We start from the raw sequence: 21,241 nt of genomic DNA, 5'->3' as shown, positions 1-21,241 counted from the left end.
TTTGTGGATGGAGTATAATCCTTCATCCAGACGCACCAGGAAGGCATCAGTACTCCTTTACCCATATACATTTATCCTGCACCTGAACTACAAAAACAAATCCACAGAAAACATGGACCTGGCTTCCGCTTTTATGAACTGCAAACCTCAGCAACAGATCCCTCAAAGGCACTGTGGTCACTCCTATGATTTAGAAAGGGTCTGACAAAACCCACCTCCAAGGCTGATTTTCAAATCAATAACAAAGCCCTCACATAAATCTTTCCTTTCAAACAACAGCATTACTTCTATAACAAGATCCTTTATTAAAGTTCTGATTTTCTACTTTAGTTAATGTTTCCATTTACTTACATTTGCTACAAATACTGTGCTTCCAAGTCTTCCAGCCTGTAATGCATGGATAATCTCATTTGGGATGTTAGGATTATTTAGGATACTGGGTGGGATATTAATCATTCCTGGGCCACCTGGTCCCATACCCATCCCACCAGTCGTAGCCATCACCTTTTGCATTGCTCTCCTGGCATGTTCACCATCAGGATCCTAAAACAAGCACAAAAGTGTTACATTTAACTGACCCAGGGGCAACTAAAACATGTTTTCAAGAAAGTCAACGTTCTCACAGCCTCAGAGATGGAAAGGCGGTTTGGAAAGCATTCCTCAGATGTAGTAGAAGAAAGGCAAATGAACTAAACCACCAACCGAGGAGAGTCCCAGTTAAAGAACAGGAAAGGAAGAAAGGGCATAAAATGTAGTGCTGAAAATGCAGCTTTCAACTGAATTAAGTAAAAAAGAAAAGTAGGAGGGGTATGACACCATTAGCTGACCTGAAGTAGAACGTCCAGAATGAAATAAGAAATTCATGGGCTTGCTAGAATTCAGTGCAGTTTTGTAATTTCTGTAAAGTCCATCAATGATTTTTCCAGAGGTTGAAACACTGTTCTAGAGTCCTCTGGATACCCAATCATTAGAAAGTCCTTTAGGTGTTGGTCTCATGTGTGTAGCTCTGAACAGGGTAACAACATATGGACAGGTGTGCAAGGCTTAGGTACTAACATGACTTGTGAATTCTCTGTCCTGGGATTTACCACCCTACTAGGCTTTCCTCTCTGAGCTCTGAATATATTAAATTTCCTTCTCGTGAGGGAGTTAGAAAGAAGTCAAGGAAGGATTTAATTAACAGCAAACACTCTCTCCCCTAGAGGGAAAAAACAAAGGCATTTGATTCAGACCAAATGGAAAATTTGAGTAATAATAAACTGACTTAAAAACAAAACAGAACAGGAGTGGGCATTTGGGCTAGCAGTTAGGATGCCATGTCCCACATCAGAGTACCTTGGGTCGATCTTGGCTCCAAGCTCCTGACTCCAGCTTCCTGCTAATGCAGACCCTGGGAGGCAGCAGCAAGTGATGGCTCAAATACTTGGGTCCCTGCCACCCACTTGGGAGATGCAGACTGAGTTCCCGACTCCCAGTCTCACCCCAGCCCAGTCCAGCCCAGCCCAGCCCAGCCATGCAGATCAAGTAAAGCAGGGGACAGAAGTTCTCTGTCTTTCCCTCTCTGCCTGTCAAATAAATAAATAAAATGATGAAAGAATAAGTTATGAAAATGTCCCTGAGACATAAAGCACTCGTGTAAGCAGTCATTCATGATCTGCTCCGCCACTATTCCAGAGTTCTTCCAGGAGTGACTGACCTCTTTGTGAAAAGCAAGAAGTTGGTCTACATTGTGAAATGCAGCCAACACCATTACTGTCCCTTCTTAACTTTAAACAGGAACAATGTAGGGGCCATTGTTGTGACACAGCAGGTTAAAGCTGCAACCTGCAATGCTGGCAGCCTGCACCAGAGTGTCAGTTTGGGGACTGGTTGCTCCACTTCTGATCCAGATCCCCACTAATGAGCCAGGGAAACCAGCAGAAGATGGTCCAAGTACTTAGGCCCCTGCCATCCTAAATGGGAGGTGAGGATGTTCCTGGTTCTTGGCTTCAGCCTGTCCCAACCTAAGTCATTGCAGCAATTTGTGGGGTAAACAGCAGATAGAAGACCTCTCTCAATTTCTCTTGATACTCTTTCAATAAATAAATCTTTAAAAAAAAAAAAAAAAAAAACGGGGTTGGTGGTACTGTGGCATAGCAGGTAAAGCCATAATGTACCGGCATCCCATATGGGCAACAGTTCGAGTCCCAGCTGATCCACTTCTGATCCAGCTCTCTGCTATGGCCTGGGAAAGCAGCAGAAGATGACCAAGTCCTTGCATCCCTGCAACTGCATGGGAGACCCGGAAGAAGCTTCCTGGCTCCTGGCTTTGGATTGGCCATTGTGGCCATATGCGGAGTGAACCAGCAGATGGAAGACCTCTTTCTCTCTCTTTCTGCCTCTCTGTAACACTGCCTTTCAAATAAATAAATAAATCGTAAAAGAAAATGAACATGGACAATGTGACATGGTACCCAGAGTTAATCAAGAGCTTACTTCTTTTACTTTCAGTGGCCGTCCACTCAAACTATGCTTGTTTAGAACTTCAGCAGCTTTTTTCATGCTCTCTTCCATCTTGAATTCAACAACGCTACAAAGAGTCAAAAGGAAATGAGTGAAAACAGTACTATAACTCAGAAGGCTCAAATGCCAATAAGTAACTAGACAATACTTACGCACATCCCTTTGGAAGAAGCCACAGACCAGTCAGAAGAGCAAGGAAGGAGGGGAAAAAAAAAAGAAAAGAAAAGAAAATGTAAATATCAATGATGGTCAGTAACAATTGAAAATATGATTTATGTAACCAAGTTTTTAAAAGTTAACCCTTCTAAGGGGAAGCTGACAGCAGTGCCTGGCCCGGCCTTCCTTATTAAAGCTTGGCTCCTTAATATCGCCTTTGCCTACACATTACCAGCATTGCACTAGAATTGAAGTTATAATAAGCAGACCTAAATTCAGGTTCTCCAAGAAATCACACAAGCTTTAGATCTGCTTTCCTCTGTAACTCAAGCAATTCCTTATGGCGCTCCTCTTAAATCCATCCTTCCCATAAATTAAGCTCATCCTTTTGATTGTTCTAAGCCAACTAGGCAGATTTTGAACGTTCAGGTTTTTAATATTTAGTTTACAATTTACTGGCACAGAGGCAACTTTTCAGAATCTTTGGTTCACACAACTTTCAAATTCAGCAAACAACCAAGAGTAACATTTTCTAGACAAGAACACACATTTTACATTAATTATACCACCGCTAAAATTCCATGCATAATTCACACACAGCCAATTCCTCTGTTAACAAAGAAGACAATGCTGCTATTGGCCCCAGTTATCCAAATTGGGCATCCAAACAGAATACCAAAAAGCTCTTTGGCCAGCCATTTGGAAAAGCGGGACTCACATTTGCAAACCCCCTCCCGCCCCACTCGAATGTTGGCAAAAGTCAAACATAGCTACTATACATGAGCACTCACTGCCTTCCTGATTTCATTCGAGTCCACGCCACCATACAGTTACATTTGTCATGTAGTAAATCCACAGAAGAAATTCTCTCAGACACTTACCCTTGACTTTCCTTCAGCGTCCATTAAGAGCTCCACGTATGTTACCTCACCAACTACAAATCAGTTTCCAGACGACACATAAACCAAGGGAGAAAAGCCAAGAAAACAATGGGAATTTAGAACAATCATCAGCAACCTTGTATGGAGCCTCTGCCTTATAAGAAAGCCCAGAAACACTCCATATTCTCTAAACCACCAAACTAGGCATTACAGGTGTGCAGTAAAAGTAGGTGGAAACTCATTAACAACATGTCCTTGATTTTCCTCCCACCACAAACAAGCTATTTCCACAGATTTCCATAGCGATTTCCCTGTCCAGAATACTCATTCATGACTAGAGGCAATCCAAATCTACAGGAAAGAAGCCTGCATGACTCACTTTTTTGGGGAAGGGACGGAGTTTTACACATATGCTCTTACTGGTGAGAGCAGCGAGTGAGCACACAAGCTGCAATCCTTCCAACCTGAGCTCACACGCCATAAACACACAGGTCTGTATATGCCTGAGCTCAAAGTCATACACAAATGCCACAGGGTCAGCCTCCTGGGGGTGCCACCTGTGTTATCACAGAACCCCATACTCAGGAGAGCCCCACACTAGGCTTAACGGCATTTTCTCCATCTTGAAATTCTCAATTTTTAAATAAGAGGCCCCTCATTTTAATTTTGCAGCAGGCCCCACAAATCTTGAAGCTGGTCCAGCACATAGCACCAGGCTCCTTGACTGCAAGCAGCAGAATATTTGAACATACAGAGAGACAAAAACAGAGCAGCAACTGGATTCTCTTCAGTGAATCAAGCCAGGCTGTATTCTTGCTGCTTTCTAAACATCCCCGTGAAACACGGAAACATGTGAATGCAATTTTAGGGTGCAGTTTGCACCTAAGTAAGTTAAATACTCACAAGATTCTCATCTACACTAAGGGAAAACAGCATTTCCAAAGTTTCTGCAGCTTTTCCTTAAGGTTTGGATTGCCAATTCATGACCACCACGACCACATTAGACTCCATCAACACCACCACCACAGTGGCTGCTGAACTTGAAGATGGCACCAGTAAACAAACTTTAAAAGCACTGAAACTTGGAGATGTCAAAGGGGACTTTTGTTTTCATGGATGTCCTTTTTTTCTTTGAGGACTATTTTCACAAAGGTAATATAACCACCAGTTCAAGTGTGGTTTAGTAGTGCAAGGGTAAAATCAAACCACTTATGGCCTTGGGAAGGTCTACTTATTTCTAACTCCTTTGTCTAGACATTAAAATTACCAGGAAGATTTAAAAATTAATGTTATCAAGAAAAGGCTTAAAGAAAAGCAATAACTCATTAACATGTCCTTGTTTCACAAATAAAACTGGCATGTTGAAGGACATATTTATTAAAGGATTTGCACAGTGCTTAAGGCAAGAATGCCAACTGTTCAACAGTTAGCCTTCCTTGTCCTTTCTTCGAAATGTTACAGAATCAAACCTTGCACTTTGCACAAGAGATAAATAATCAGAGCAAAGAAATGAAGAAAGGAAACAAGGAGGATTGGTATAGCTTAATCTTTGGAGTATATAATCCTGGAGGAAAACCCAAAGACTGATCACAGCCCAGGGATGGAGTACAAATTGGCTTTACAGAAAAATAGTTTTAAAAAATCATAACCATTTCTGAGGCCACATTAAGAGCCACTTCAACAGCAGCAGCCACTGAAGGACCAACAGTCCTTATCTCCACTTGGATGAAAATGCCTAGTATCAGAAACATTGAAGAGAGATCCCCAAATGTATTCCCTTACCAGCTGTGACTACCACCTAGTAACTTAAAAGAATCATAAAGACAGATATAACCATGTTGTCAAGATTCAAACACTGTTGCATTTGAAGTTTCTAGTCTGCATCCAGAAAAGTACTTTTATCAAAACACTGGTACTGCAACCAAGAGAACAAACAAGTCCAAACCAAACATTTTTCCATGGTCATAACCATTATAATAAAATAGCTGGTTTAGAAATCAGATGTTTTTCCACTTAACATTCTAGTGATGGCACACACTCAACGTCAATCCCTTGCACTAAAAAATTGTTTAAAATGTCCCCTCTTTCATCTTCCTCCAAGCAGCTTAGCTGTTTAGAAATCACTCCAGCATGAGGAGTGCTGTCCCTGGGCTTCCTCACAAATTCATAAAATCCCATCAACAGCTCAGCATCTCACATCTGCAGTAGCTGCTAAATCCTACTTCCTGACAGGAAGCTAACCATGAAGGCTTTAAAGACCACTTCTCTTAGTAATGCAATAGTAAAGCTAAGACTTGCTTCATGTAGTCAGTACACCCAGCAACAGGAATTTGAAAGCAAAACTTGCCAACTCACCAGTCTGGTCACCTTCTACCAGATGAAGTTTAAAAGAGCAAACTATCTGAAGCAGGTCGGAGCTGGGACTCAGACAGAGGAGACAAGCCGGCAATAGCAGCAGTCTCACAGAATGAACTCGCGATTAACAACCAGACACTGCAGTTCCTCTCCTCCTGAACATGCATGGAACCCACGGAATTCCAAAAGCAAGCTAAGGCAAATCCTACTGCAGCTTTAAACATTAAAATATCTATCTAAATGAAAGACTCAAAAATTTCTAACTTCAAATATCATCACCCACCTTCATTTAAAAAACGTCCCCAAAGAAATTTGAACCAACACTGTGCAAATATAACACATCAAGAGGATGGGCAAGCAAGCTGAGAAGAACTCAAGTGGTCTGGAGCAACCACAATTTAACAACCTGGAACACATTTTATTTACAATGAGCATTTGTTTTTGAGCTTCCATTGACTCTTCAAGTCTAAAATAGACACCCCTCCCCCCCCCCCAAAAAAAGAGGGACTACAGGGGCCAAAGCTTCACTGAACAGAATTCCCATGAATGACACCTATGATTTTTCAAATGGAGCGGGGGCCTTAAATGGAGGTATGCTGTCAAACATTCTTTACCTCACAATGGCCCACTCTAATGGGGGTATACAGAATAAATGCAGTTTAATTTGGAAAGCTTCTGTCTTTGATATAAAAGACAATTTGAAACGTGGCAAAATTTGACATGAGCACAAGTTAGAAAATGCATGAACTCATGCTTGCTCCCTAGCAACAGCAGAAGAGAGCACTTCCCCTCCACCTGGACTAAAGACCAGAGTGGACCACAAAGGCTGGATGCAGTGGGGTGGGGGCGGGCCTTAACCTCAACATTCATGTATGAATGCTTCCTCATCTCAGCCTTTCCAAAACAGGCTGGGTTTCCATAAAAAGGCAAATATGAAGGAGCAGGTAGACTGAGTAGACATTCTGCTTCCTATATCCACATCTCGAGATGATCTCCAAGAGCCTGCGGGAGTTGGCTTTCTGTTGGGCTATGTTTGCCCTCCAGGTCTCAGCTTTCTGTCGGCTGACATCTCAAATTTAAAGTCATACATTAAATACCAACAGAGGGATTAAGTGATAAAAGAAATCTTAGCTTGGGCTGGCGCTGTGGCATAACAGGTTAAGCCACTGCCTGTAATGTCAGCATTCCATAGGGGCACCAGTTTGAGTCCTGGCAGTTCCACTTCTGATCCAGCTCCCTAGTAATGTGCCTGGGAAAGCAGCAAAAGATGGTCCAAGTCCCTGGGACCCTGCATCCAGGTGGGAGATCTGGAAGAAGTTCCTGGTTTCAACCTGGCCTTCTCCCAGTTGTTGCAGCCACCTGGGGAGTGAACTAGTAGATGGAAAATCTCTCTGCCTCTCCCTCTCTATGTAACTTTGCCTTTCAATTAAATTAGTAAATCTTTAAAAAAAAAAAAAAAAAAGGAAATCTTTGCTTACACAAGTAAAACTGACTGCTGCTAAACATGGGATTGATTTGAGAGCAAACTCCATCACCGACCTTCTTTTCTTCCTCAAACTAGGTTCATTTTTTACTCATTTCTGGCACAGCTCAGTACTGCATGGGTTGCAGCTGCCCCACCCTGATGCTGTGGATCCCTGGTTAGGCCAGGAAAACAAGCAGCCCAGTGGCAAGCTTCCTTTATCCACAGGATTTCATGGTCTCAAACTAACATAGCACAACATTTAAATTCAAAATGCCCAGATTCACTTTTTGCTCTCAGAAATCTTTATTTTCTCCCAGTTTTTATGCTCAAACATTATCTGTTATGCTCCCGACTATTAAACCACTTTCAAATCTGGTTTGGCAACTCGAATGCATATTTCACATGTGCCTCCCAATTTTTTTCCCCCAATCCAGCAACTCAACTCTTCAGTGTTCACAGCAGCCACTTGTTCCATGTAATGCTCCCATTAAAAAATAAGCATGGCCAAAAGGCAAGATAGTCGAAACCTCCTCTGTCTTCATCAGGACCCACAGCAAGAAGGGGAAGGCAGCAGAGCAGCTGCTCAGGCAGAGTGGACTGTGGAAACAGTATTTAATCCTTGCCGCTGGCTGTGATGAGAAAAGGGGAATTGAGCAAAGCAGCAGTCTATCTCAAAACAAAACTCTCCATTTTCTCTTTAAAACTGGCAACAAGGGGCCAGCACTGTGCAGTGCCAGCATCCCATATTGGCTCCCGGTCAAGTCCCAGCTGCTCCATTTCCAATCCAGCTCTCTGCTATGGCCTGGGAAAAGCCAAAGATGGTCCAAGTGTTTGGGCCCCTGCACCTGCGTACATGGGAGACCTGGATAAAACTCCTGACTCCTGACTTCTGGCTCAACTCTGGCCATTGCAGCCATTTGGGAGTGACCCAGAAGATGGAAGATAGATAGATCTCTCTCTCTCTCTCTGCCTCTCTAACTCTGCCTTTCAAATAAATCAAAGAATCTTCTAAAAAATAAATAAAATGAACAATGTTGGATTTTGTGACAGTGCCAAACAAGCTCTGTGATTCTATCCAGGGGGAAAGACTTACGTGACCAGTTCATATATTATAAATAGGATTGCCTAGACTGTTTCTAAATGCTAAAGAGAATACACACCGGGTGTCAAAGGGGAAAAAGAGCTTTGACCAGTGTCACAGGGAGAATTAGGGAGGGTCTGTGAGACTCACCCAAGATCAGCCTTTGGAAAGCTCCCTCCCTTCTTGCCATCTCAAAGCTGCTTTAGTTCTGAGAGGCTGCAATTAAACATTGTTGCCATGACAGAAAATTAAAGTTGAGGACACTACTAATTCTAGCTCTTATTGTGCTAGTTTCCTCAAAGAATAGCATTGATTTCATCAGAGATGGACTCAGGCTGATGGGGTGGTCTGATAACAGCATCGATTTCTGTGGTGTGTCCACTTGGGATCTAGGGTGTCAAGTACTCCTGTCATTTTTTCCTGCAACAGTCTTCAAAAAACTTAGCAACAGAATTCAATATTTCAGATTAAAATAACCACTTAAACATTTTTGGCATACTAAGACGTGAATAAGAAGGTATTTTAAAACCTCACAATGAAAAGATTTCTTAAAGAGTACATGTATATAAACATGTAAATTTCTTTATAGACTTCACATACTGAATACAGCACTATCATTAAAAAGCACATTCATTACCTTTCTCTCATGAATCACTTTACCCACAATCCAAAACTGCTAATAAGTTAAAACAGCAAAGTAATTAATTTAACCAGTATGGGGAGCTCTAAACAAGAACATTGTAAGGTTTGTTAAAATAACTGATTTACTGCACACCTGTAATTCTAAATTACACCACCAAAAATACACTGAAAGGGCTACGCCCAGGCATTCGTAGCAGTATGCCAGGGGAATATGAGAACCAGTTTGGAAGTATCCAAATAAACCACCAGGCTGGCTCCACACTTAATACAGTGCAAAATAGTAAATTGAGGTGAACTGCTTCTACATCCAGAAACGTCATGGCTGCTGCTGCTGCTGCTACTTCCAAAGCAGCTTCCAAAGCTTCCAAAGCTGAATTACTGAATGGTTAAGCAGTAAAAATATCACCTACTTGATCCATCATGTCCCAAAACTGGTTCACACTCTCCTAAAAATGAAAAATGATTTGGCCTGCAATCTCTTACAAAATTCTAACAATTGCATTTTCAAAGCCACATTCCTGGTTCTTGGAACTACTATACCTTATTATCCATGGAAATAGCAATTCAGCGGTTCAACCAAATCACGAGAACACAAATTTGGGGGTTATCCCAAAAACTAATTCGAATGAGACCCAACTGTACTGTACGAAATTCTAAGCTCGTATTGAAGCAGCAGTCCCAAAAACCAAGAACACTGCATCTGGGATGCAACGTGACACGCCCTTCAGACAGAAGAAACTGCACTCTTGCCCTAAGAGCATTGGCGGGAATGATTTAGCTGATCAAGGCAGGAACACAAATCTCACACCAAAACGTGCTTCCACCCGTGTTATCTGGAAAAGTACCACATTGGAGCAGCACACATGACTGTACGGAGAGGTTCACGGTGCCTAGTGCATCTTGCATGCCATGGTCAAAATAAATGATGGGACGATGATGGCAGTGGCCACTCATCACTTCAAGACCCAAGGCGGGGAGCACCAGCACACATACCAAAATGGCCTACCCAACTGGCAGCTCTGTCCCTGAAATGGTAATCACCTAGCAAAGCCAGCTCACATCTCTTCTCATTATGAATGTTCCAGAAAACAATACCTGTCAGCCTTCAAAAAGACTCCATTAAAGGTAATTTGACTCTAGTTTTCCCTTGGCAGGGAGGGGAGGAGCTCAAGGCATTATACAACCTGTTCTCTATCTGTAGTTCTGTCTAAACCACAGCCTTGAGAACCACCAGCAGGGCCAAGAATCAGGAAAGAGAGACAAGAGCAGAACAGAGCGAAGGAGGAAAGAGGACACACGTGTGCACAGAGTGGGTGGGGCAGAGAAGCACCAGGCAGGCTCCTCAGACCTGGTGGCAGCGGAGCTTGGCTGCTTCCCCTACCCTAGGCTGGAATCCGGATTCCAGACTGTGACAAGATGCTCCTTAAGCACTACATTACAAAGCAGATACCTCACTTTTGAGCTCTCCAAATGCCAACCTACTCTCTTTTCTCCCAGAAGGGAAAGGGGTCTAACAGTTTAAATACAGTTTGGAATCTGAGCACACATTGTCCAGCGACTAGATTTTGAGTCTAAGACAGCCACAAGACTTAAACAAACTACCTTCCTGATAGATTTAATTTTTTTTTTAATTAGGGGAGGGGGCAGAGAAAAGAAATAGAAAAACCTCTCCCACATAATGTGAAGAATTTGATAAATTTCCTTAAAACAAAAAACTCCCCAAGTCTACTCAAAGCCTTATTATTAACCATACGAAGCCAATACAATCATTTGTAGGCCAAAGGACCATACAAACCACCCTGTATGACACACAGGGGCATGACCACAAAAAGTGGGGTGAGGTGAAGGGGCTCAGCTTGAGCCTGGACAGAAACATGCTCTACCCAGAACAGCTTCCACTGACAAAAATAACCGAGGAAACTGCCACAGAAAGATGACACACCAATCTTCTTACCCTACTCAACCACCAGTACCATTACCTTTTTCTTTAACCAGGTCTTTAAGTGACTGCCATTTCACATCAAAAGGTATGTTTGTGATGAAGGCTCGGTATCTCTTTGTCGGATTGGCGTAAGGTTCAAAGCGATTGCCTCCTCTTTTTATGTTTTTCTCCTTCCTCTTCTCATTCTGAGTAGGTCGTTCTCCTTCACTGAATTCAAGAGAGAAAGAAGTGTTCACATATTAGCACAACATGAAAGACAATACTTGATTTGCTAGGTTTACAATTCCACACAAAATTACACGTGACACAAGACTAATATTGGGGGACTGGCACTGTGGCATAGGGGGTAAAAGCCGCCACCTGCAGTACCAGCATCCCACATGGGCACCAGTTCGAGACCCAGCTGTTCCACTTCAAATCCAGCTCTCTGCTATGGCCTGGGAAAGCAGTGGAGGTTAGCCCAGGTCCTTGGGCCCCTGCATCTGCGTGGGAGACCCGGAGGAAGCTCCTGGCTCCTGGCTTCAGATCAGTGCAGCTCCGGCTGTTGTGGCCGACTGGGGAGTGAACTGGTGAATGAAGACTGACCAACCTCTCTCTCTCTTCTCTGCCTCTCCTTCTCTCTGCATAACTCTGACTTTCAAATAAGTAAGTGGATCTTTAAAAAAAAAAAAAAAGACTAATACTGGTTTTAACATGAGACATTCAAAGTGAAGTGCCCCACAGGGCAGAAATCTCCAGTACTATGTTCTTCCACATCCACCTTCCAAACCATTCCCACAAGTACACTCCTAGGTTTACAAACCCTCCTATGGGCTTTAACAGAGATGGGAGTGACATCAACTGCCAGCCTAAGGTGTGTCAATTCCAAGAAAGAAACAGGAAAAGAGAAAGGAATAGAAATATGAAGTAGTACACACAGGCCTAATCAATTTTAGCCTTACAAATAAAACCATCTTTTGTTACATTTTTTAAAGACTTTATTTATTTGAAAGAGTTATACAGAGAGAGAAGGAGTGAGAAAGAGATCCTCAGTCTACTGGTTCACTCCCCAAATGATCACAATGGCCAGAGCTGGTCCAGGCCAAACGAAGGAGCCAGAAGCTTCCTCCAGGTCTCTAGTGTGGCTGGCAGGATCCAAGCACTTGGGCCGTATTTCTCTGCTTTTCTCAGACTATCAGAGAGTTGGATCAGAAGTGGAGCAGCTGGGACACGAACTGGCCCTCATACGCAATGACAGTATTGCAGGCAGCAGCGTTCCACTATGCCAGGACACCAGGCTTTTTTACTTTATTTATTAAAAGGTAGGGGGGCTGACACTGTGGTGCAGAAAGTTAAGCCTCCACTTGCAGCACTGCCATCCCATATGGATTCCGATTCAAGTCCCAGCTGCTCCTCCTCTTCCAATCCAACTCTCTGCTAATAGCCAGGGAAGACAGTGGAAGATGGCCCAAGTGCTTGCCCTGCACCCACATGACAGACTCAGAAGGGCCGGCGCCACGGCTCGCTTGGCTAATCCTCCCCACTGCGGCGCCGGCACCCCGGGTTCTAGTCCCGGTTGCTCCTCTTCCAGTCCAGCTCTCTGCCGTGGCCCGGGAGTGCAGTGGAGGATGGCCCAAGTCCTTGGGCCCTTCACCTGCACAGAAGACCAGGAGGAAGCACCTGGCTCCTGGCTTCGGATCAGCGCAGCACGCCGGCCGCAACACACCAGCTGTAGCGGCCATTAGGGGGGTGAACCAACGGAATGGAAGACCTGTCTCTCTCTAACTCTGCCTGTCAAAAAAAAAAAAAGACTCAGAAGAAGCTTCTGGGTCCTGGCTTCAGAACTCTGCCTCAAATAAATAAATCTTTAAAAGAAAGAGAGAAAGCGAGTACAAGTGCAGAGCTGTGATATAGTGGGTTAAGACATCATCTGTAGTGTGAGCATCCTTTATAGGTACAGGTCCATGTCTTGGCCCTAAGTACTTGGGCCCCTGTAGCCACATGGGAGACCCAGATGAAGCTCCTGGCTTCGGATCGACTCAGCCCCAGCCACTGCAGAAACTTCGGGAGTTACCCAGCCCAGATCACAATTTTGATGAGTTATAAAACTATCTTTATTTAATTAAAGGGCTGATGTGTAGCCTGGATTCTGTCTCTTCCTTTTATGGGGCAGGGGCAGTATTCAAACACCAGATGGTAGCCTGCAAACTTTTACTCTAAAAAAAAAAATTTAAGTTAACAATTTTCTTATAGCCCCCAAAGTCTTTTTTATTCATCCTCCATATCCAAATACATGGTTGCCAAGTGGGGTCCAAGGGAAGGTATCATAGGAAGCTTTGCCACACTTCACGCCAACACACAATCAATAGGTTTCCCTTCCCACAGATGTGTTAGAGCCACTCCAACCCTGATTCCTAGAACTCAAACCATCCAAATTCACAATAAATGCTCCTCAGGATGGCAGCAAGCACACAGCTGATTCCAAAAGGAAACCCACAATTGTCACACAGACCGCCAGTTGACTCCGTGAGAAAAATTCTGCACCAAAGTCTGCCAAACAGAATGTATTTGTGAAAGTGTCTCTCACTGGCAGGAACCCAAGTATATAGGCCTTTTTGGGGGGGTTGGGGGGATGGAGGGGACATGAAGCTGGATGGGAAGCAGAATAGCAGACAGGAACTGGTATGCCAGCATCACAGGCTGCAGCTAACCTGCTGCACTACAACTGGCCCCAAGATTCGCATTTTAAAATGTTATTGGGGCCGGCGCCATGGCTCAATAGGCTAATCATCCGCCTGCGGCACCAGCACCCCAGGTTCTAGTTCCGGTTGGGGCGCCAGTTCTGTCCCGGTTGCTCCTCTTCCAGTCCAGCTCTCTGCTGTGGCCCGGGAGTACAGTGGAAGATGGCCCAAGTACTTGGGCCCTGCACCCGCATGGGAGACCAGGAAGAAGCACCTGGCTCCTGGCTTCAGATTGGCGCACTGTGCCGGCCGTAACGGCCATTTTGGGGGGGGGGGGGGGTGAACCAACGGAAGGAAGACCTCTCTCTCTCTCTCTCTCTCTCTCTCTCTCTCTCTCTTCTCTAACTCTGCCTGTCAAAAAATTTAAAAAAAAAAAAGTTATTGGGACACAGGAACAGTTCCAGTCTGTTTTTCAGACCATTTAGTTCATATATTAGTTATAAAATATAGAAACAATTACAGCTACTGCAGGTAACAAAGTGTCTAGTTCATTCTGCTGCTCCATATGGCTAAGAATAAACCACCTAATCTAACACAGAAGCTGGCCCTCTGGCTTGGATTAATCCCCTCTCACAGGGCACTGGGTTCAACCTCCCAAGTATAGGCAAAGCACTTTTCTCTGATCATTTCCTTTCTCTAAGAAATTTCTCCACAGGTCAAAAAAAAAAAAAGATGAAAACTACCTCTTGTCACTTCCAGCCTCTTGAAAAATCTAATGCCAGGGCCGGCACTGTGGTGTAGCAGGTTAAGCCACCACCTGCAGGGTCGGCACCAGTTTGAGTCCCGGCTGCTCCACTTCCTATCCAGCTCTCTGCTAAGGCTTGTGAAAGCAGTAGAAGATGGCCCAAGCCCCTGGGCCCCTGTGTAACTCTTTTAAAAAAATAAATCTTGGGCCGGTGCCGCGGCTCACTAGGCTAATCCTCCGCCTAGCGGCACCAGCACACCAGGTTCTAGTCCCGGTCGGGGCGCCGGATTCTGTCCCGGTTGCCCTTCTTCCAGGCCAGCTCTCTGCTGTGGCCAGGGAGTGCAGTGGAGGATGGCCCAGGTGCTTGGGTCCTGCACCCCATGGGAGACCAGGAAAAGCACCTGGCTCCTGACTCCTGCCATCGGATCAGCGCAGTGCGCCGGCCACGGCGGCCATTGGAGGGTGAACCAACGGCAAAGGAAGACCTTTCTCTCTGTCTCTCTCTCTCACTGTCCACTCTGCCTGTCAAAAAAAAAAAAAAAGAAAAGAAAAACCTAATGCCCACCACCAACTGTTCTTTGTAGAATTATAGAGAATGGTCCACAAAGACAAGCAACTCAAAACACACATTCAGGGACTGGCACTGTGGCATAGTGGGTGAAGCCGCCAACTGTGGTGTCAGCATCCCATATGGGCACCAGTTCAAGTCCTGGCTGTTCCTTTTCTGATCAGGCCCTCTGCTATGGCCTGGGAAAGCAGTAGATGTCTCAAGTCCTTGGGCCCCTGCAGCCGCCTGGGAGACGTGGAAAAAGTTCCTGGCTCCTGGCTTCGGATCAGCCCAGCTCCGGCCGTTGCAGCCATCTGGGAGTAAACCAACAGATGGAAGACGCCTCTCTCTCTCTGCCTCTGCCTCTCTGTAACTCCGCCTTTCAAATAAATGACCAAACTTTTACTTTTATAGGCAGATTATAATGTGGCAAAACTCATAAAATAAATTATCCTAAATACTCCAAATTTGGAGTATCATAGACATTAAAAATTAGGTTTATGACGACTCTATAGCATAGAAAAATACTTACGTACAGTTACTTAAAAATAAATAAAGATTTGAAAGAGTTACAGAGACAAGAGGGAGAGATAGAGAGATCTTCCATCCACTGGTTTCACTCCCCAAAAGGCCACAACAGCCAGTGCTGACATAAGCAGAAGCCAGGAGCTCCATCTGGGTCTCCCATGTGGGTAAAGGTCTGTGGCATTTCCCAGTCCATCAGCAGGAAGCTGGATCTGAAGTGGAGTAGCCAGGATAGGAATCGGTGCCCCACAGATGCCAGTGTCACAGGTGGCTTTACCCCCTATGCCACAATGCGAGCCCCTGTACAGTTACATTTTAAAAGACAGAAAATTATCTGAAAACATGTCACATTTTATAACCTACCAGCAATTTTTAAGGAAAGAAAAGTATTAAAGGAATCCAGAATTTAAAAAAGCTGCTTTACCTGCTATGCCACAGCACCAGCCCCAAGATCAATTATACTTAATATGGCTTTAGAATATCTTTGAGTTCTTCAGCAATTTATTATGCTACCACTCCACCCTTTTGGAATTATACTGTACATACAGATTACAAATAAAATATCAAGTACTCACTCCACAAAGGACTGCCACATTCTCACATAAAAAGTGATTTTTTTTTTTTTTTGACAGGCAGAGTGGACAGTGAGAGAGAGAGAGTCAGAGAAAGGTCTTCCTTTTTCCATTGGTTCACCCCCCAAATGGTCGCTATGGCTGGTGCGCTGCAGCCGGCGCATCACGCTGATCAGGAGCCAGGTGCTTCTCCTGGTCTCCCATGCGGATGCAGGGCCCAAGCACTTGGGCCATCCTCCACTGCCTTCCTGGGCCACAGCAGAGAGCTGGACTGGAAGAGGAGCAACCAGGACAGAATCCGGTGCCCCGACCAGGACTAAAACCCAGGGTGCTGGCGCCGCAGGCAGATGATTAGCTTAGTAAGCCGTGGCGCTGGCCAAAAAGTGACTCTTACCTTCTCCTAGGCCTCCATACCATTCCCACTAGTATGGAATCTCAGTAATTCAGGAGCTTCTCAATCAAATGGGAGTAGTTTGAAAGGCAATCCTGGGACTGGTGCTGTGGCATGGTGGGTAAAGCCACGGCCTGCAGCGCCAGCATTCCATATGGGTACCAGTTTATGTCCCCCCATTCTAATCTTAAGCTAACAATCTGATCCTTTCAATCTTTTACTAAGCATACAATCCCTTTTTAAAGTACAGTAAACACACACATCACTGCAAAATACAGAGAATCTGGTTTAACAATTCAAATGACTGTTTTAGTGAGTGCTTCCAGGGTAGTATTATGGACTCACAAGGGCCTTGGAGTCAAGATGGCCTTAAGGTGGCCTTTGAGTCAAGCTAACCTGAAGTTCCCTGAAATCTCTCCTTGCTTTCTGATTCAGCCACAAAATTAACTATAAAGGAAAATATGTTGTCACTGATTTCAAATACTGTGTCTGAGTGTGTGTATATGTATATATATAAAACATTTAAAACGTATACACACAGGGGCCAGCATTCTGGTGCAGTGGGCTATGCCATCGCCTGCCAACACCAGCATCCCATAGGGGCCCAAGTATGAGTCCTGGCTGCTCTACTTTCAATCCAGCTCCCTGCTAATGCACCTTCCTTATGCCCCTACACCTACATGGGAGACCCAGATGGTGTTTCAAGCTTCTAGCTTCTCCTTGAGCAAGCCTGAGAATTGTGGTCACTTGGGGAGTAAACCAGATGGAAGATCTCTCTTTCTCCCTATCCCCATAACTCTGCCTTTCAAGTAAAGGAATCTTAAATAAATACCAACAAACTCCTAAACTGAAGCAGACAATGTGGCACAGCAGGTTAAGCTGCTGTTGGAACATCAGCATCCCATACATCCCGTATCATTCATGACTGCTGCGATGGAGTCCTAGCTACTCCACTTCTGATTCAGCTATCTGTCACTGCACCCTGGGAGGCAGCAAGTGGTGGCTCAAATACTTGGGGCCCTGCTTCAGGCCTGGGCGAGTACTAAGAGAGTTAACTAGTAGACTGAAGATAGCTCACTTTCTTTGCTCTGCCTTTCAAATAAACAAACAAACATAAAAAAAAAAAACCTCAAGAAATCTCAAATCTCCATATTCCTCTAAAGTGAAAATAACAGGCAGCATTGTGGCCTGACAGGTTAAGACACCACCGGCAACATAGGCATCCCATATGGGCACTGGTTCAAGTCCTAGCTGCTGTACTTCTGATCCAGCTCTCTGCTGACCTGCCTGAAAAGGCAGCAGAGGATGGCCCAGGTACTTGCACCCCATCCACCCATGTAGGAGATCCAGATGAACCTCCTGGCTTTGGTCTGGCCCTGGCCTGGCCCAGCCCTGGCCACTGTGACCATTTGGGAAGTGACCCAGTAGATGAAAGGTTTTTTGTGGCACTGTCTTTCAAATAAATAAAATAAATCTTTTTTAAAAAATTTAAAAGTAAACAAAATGTTTTTTTGTTTACTCTAATCTAAATCTTGACTATCTTTAAGTGGAACACACCACTCATCAAAATAAAACAAACCTCTCACAGCCAGGAGGGAAGTAACTGCAAAACCAGATTTCCAACTTGGGATCCTCAGTCAAGCTTGCTGGCTCCCTGCTATGTTGGTCCACAGCACATCCCTCCAGCATGGAGCAGTCAGAAGAACTGGGTTATTTTTCTCTCACTTCTAAAGGCTTTCAAGGTAAAAATCCAAATTCCTTAACTTGGAATTCATTGCCTATCAGTTGGTCTTCAATGTTCCAAACTTAAAACACTACAACTTCAGTTCTTTATAATCAAAAATCGCACTTATGGGTGGGCATTTGACCTAGCCAATTAGGATCTTTGCATCCCACATGACAGTACCTGGGTTCAACTCCCAGCTCTAGATCCTGTCTCTAGCCTCCTGCTAATGCTGGCCCTGGGAGACGACAGGGGATGGTCCAAGTTGTTTGGTTCCTGCTACACACATGGGAGACTTGGAGACTGTTCCCAGCTCCTAGCTCCCACTCCTTATCCCTACCTGCTGACGTGGTTATTTGGAGAGTGAACCAGTGGAAAGGAACTCTTTCTGCTTCTCAAATAAGTAGATTTTATATTCTCTCTCTCTCTCTCTCTCTCAAATCCTTGGGTTTTATTTACTTGAAAGGCAGAATGAAATCAAGAGAGCTTCCATCTGCTGGTTCACTCTCCCAAAAGGCCATAGCCAGGGCTGGGCCAGATTGAAGCCAAGAGCCAAGAATCCCATCATGGTCTCCTATATGGGTAGCAAGCAGTGGCCCAAGCACTTGGGTGGCTTTCTGTTTCCTTCCCAGGCACAGGCATACACAGGAAACTGGACTGCAAAAAGAGCAGTCAGGACTCCAAGCAGTGCTCTAATATGGAATGTGGGCACCACAAACCACAGCTTAACCCACTGTGCCACAAGGCCTGCACCAAATCCCTGGGTTTTGAATACAATCTTTCCACTCCACCCCAATACCCACCCCTAACAGGTGGGGGAGGGGGACGGGAGAGGCCTCCTCCAAGCTTCTAACCTAGCAATTTCTATCACAGCATAATTACCTTACTACAAAAATGTTCATCTGTCTTCCTTCTCTGGGCATAGGTTTCTAAAGAGCTTCATTTGGACAGATTTGTAATGCAAAACAAGTTTTCCACAAGCCCTACAAAAAATGATCTTAGTGCTGCCAGTTTCCTTAAGCATCCTCTATTAAGCATCCTCTATTAAACTCAGGTTCTTTCTAACAAAGGCTGTTATTCCAACTATAAAACCGGCTGTTCAAGTATTGTCCTTGTTGGATGACTCAGTGACCATTTGAAAATGGACAGTGGAAATTTTGAAAACACACACCCCAGATGCCATAATCTGTAACTAATTCAACCTCCCACCTAGCAAGGTTCTAGCAGCACTCCATACTGTATACAGCACACAAATAAATGCTACAAGTCCTACGAGGCTCCCCCAGACAGACAGTGGATAAAACAGGAGCCAACACATCCCTTCCCTGAATTTTTAGTAGTAAACTATTGGGAATAATTACAGTTCTCCCTTGATTTCTAAGGATCAGTAACCATGGTATTTTGTTTCTTCACACCTGAGAAAAGAGATTCTGGAATTCTCTCCACATCTGTAGTCTGACAGCAACACAGCTACTACTTAGTGCATGTTCATAAACATAAGTGCTCGGCTAAATTCACTTTTAATCCTCATAAGCTTTTATAAAGTTCTGTACATTAAAATGTGACAAGGCAAATTCACAGAAAGTCTGACAGGCATTACAGGGGCTGGGGAGAGAGGAATGGGGGCAGCTCTCGATTGGCGGCTCCGGTTTCCGTCTGGGAGAAGGGTAAGTTCTGGACGCGGAGAGTCAGAGACGGCTGCACAACACTAATGCGCCCAACGCCACTGAACCGTACATTTAATAGAGGGGAAAAAATGGAAAATTTCGTGTTATGTGTATCTTATTAAAAAAAGAAGAGAAAAAAACCTGCGGGAAATGAAATGCGTGCCCTGTCTTCACCCTTCTCTCCCGGCACGACCGCCGGTCTCGGATCCAAAACATTTTTCCGCCTTTTCCTCTCCCTCTCAAGCGACTGTAATCAGACAAAATGCTTGACAGGGGCACCAAATATTTTAAAAATCAAGGACCCCACACGTAGCCCGGAGAATGGGGGGGAACCTGGGAAGCGGACGACGGACCCGCTTCCCCCAGCAACACGGAAGAGGCTCACGGTTTCTCCGCCTCCCCCACCCCCTTCTCGTGTGTTTGTTTCCAAGGCTGAGCGCGGAGCACCAGGTCCGAGGTCTCCACGACAACCTCCTGCGCACCAGCGGAGGCGGCGCGGGAAGTCGCGAGGGACCGGAGCTGCGGCCGGGAGCGGTTCCGAGCGAGGCTCTTCCCGGCGGCGCGCGGCGGGGAGGCAGGAGCCCCGACCCGGCCTCGCGGCCCGACCCGGCCCGACACCTCCCCCGCTCCGCTGCCGTTTACCGAGGCCGACCGCGCGGCAGGCTGTGCGCGCGCGCCTCCCCTCCCCCCACTTCACGAGTCGGTAAACTGAGGCCATCGGCGGAGCGGGCCAGGGGTTGGCCGGGGGGGCAGGGGGAGGCAAAAACACGAGCGCCCAAGGTCACCCGAGCGAGCCTCGGACTCCAGGGTTCTTCAGCTCCAGGAGCCCCGCACCATCACCCCCGCACGCAATGGCTGGGCCTGGGGCCTCGGCGACCGCGCCGGACCCAAACTGGGGGGACCGAAGAACTTGAAGACAGACAACTGAGGACGAAAAGGCGACCCCCTGAGGCGCTCCCGGGGCCACCCGGCAGTCCCAGACACCCAGCAGGCTCTACGGGGAAAGCCGGGCCCGAAGCCGCGCCGGCAGGGAGGCCAACAGACCTAACGGAGCCGCCATCGGTGGCCGCGAGGGAACTTGACCCATGGGGCAAGGGACCGTAAGATACTCACCTCTTCGGGCCCGGAGTCCCATTGCCGCTCGGCACGCCGGGCGCGCCGCTCTCCTCCTCCATTTTGGGCTCCGTCGCCGCCACCTCGGCCGCCGCTTCGACCCCTGCCGCCATTTTCTCCGCGTCTAGGCTTTGTGTGAGCGAACTGGCTGCGCGGCGCTGCGCCTGCGCGCCCACGTGACCCGGCGCGACCAGTAACGCCTGCGCGCGCCGCGACGGGCTCCCGCCTCGTCCCCCTCCCGCCCCGAGCCACGCCCCCCTGGCGAGCGCAGGCG

At 45.9% G+C, this 21,241-nt stretch overlaps 1 protein-coding gene across 4 annotated transcripts in view; it reads right to left on the bottom strand.

Moving 5' to 3' along the window:
• Positions 1–21,241, bottom strand: part of HNRNPM (heterogeneous nuclear ribonucleoprotein M) — a 245,919-nt gene that overhangs the window by 23,154 nt on the left and 201,524 nt on the right. For 2 of the 4 annotated variants that reach the window (XM_070067543.1, XM_070067545.1), the window contains exons 1-5: positions 20,968–21,119; positions 11,062–11,231; positions 3,536–3,592; positions 2,476–2,569; positions 352–543 (exon numbers count right to left, since the gene is read on the bottom strand). In XM_070067543.1, the coding sequence (XP_069923644.1) occupies positions 352–543; positions 2,476–2,553 (270 nt within the window). In that variant the 5' untranslated portion in view covers positions 2,554–2,569; positions 3,536–3,592; positions 11,062–11,231; positions 20,968–21,119. Of the gene's footprint in view, positions 1–351; positions 544–2,475; positions 2,570–2,654; positions 2,663–3,535; positions 3,593–11,061; positions 11,232–20,967; positions 21,192–21,241 lie in introns of those variants that run through there. The other 2 variants (XM_017337970.3, XM_070067544.1) reach the window with 2 other exon arrangements.

The sequence above is a fragment of the Oryctolagus cuniculus genome (genome assembly GCF_964237555.1).
Source record: "Oryctolagus cuniculus chromosome 16 unlocalized genomic scaffold, mOryCun1.1 SUPER_16_unloc_1, whole genome shotgun sequence".
NCBI classification, from domain to species: domain Eukaryota; kingdom Metazoa; phylum Chordata; class Mammalia; order Lagomorpha; family Leporidae; genus Oryctolagus; species Oryctolagus cuniculus.
This window is presented reverse-complemented; position numbering and strand designations above follow the sequence as displayed.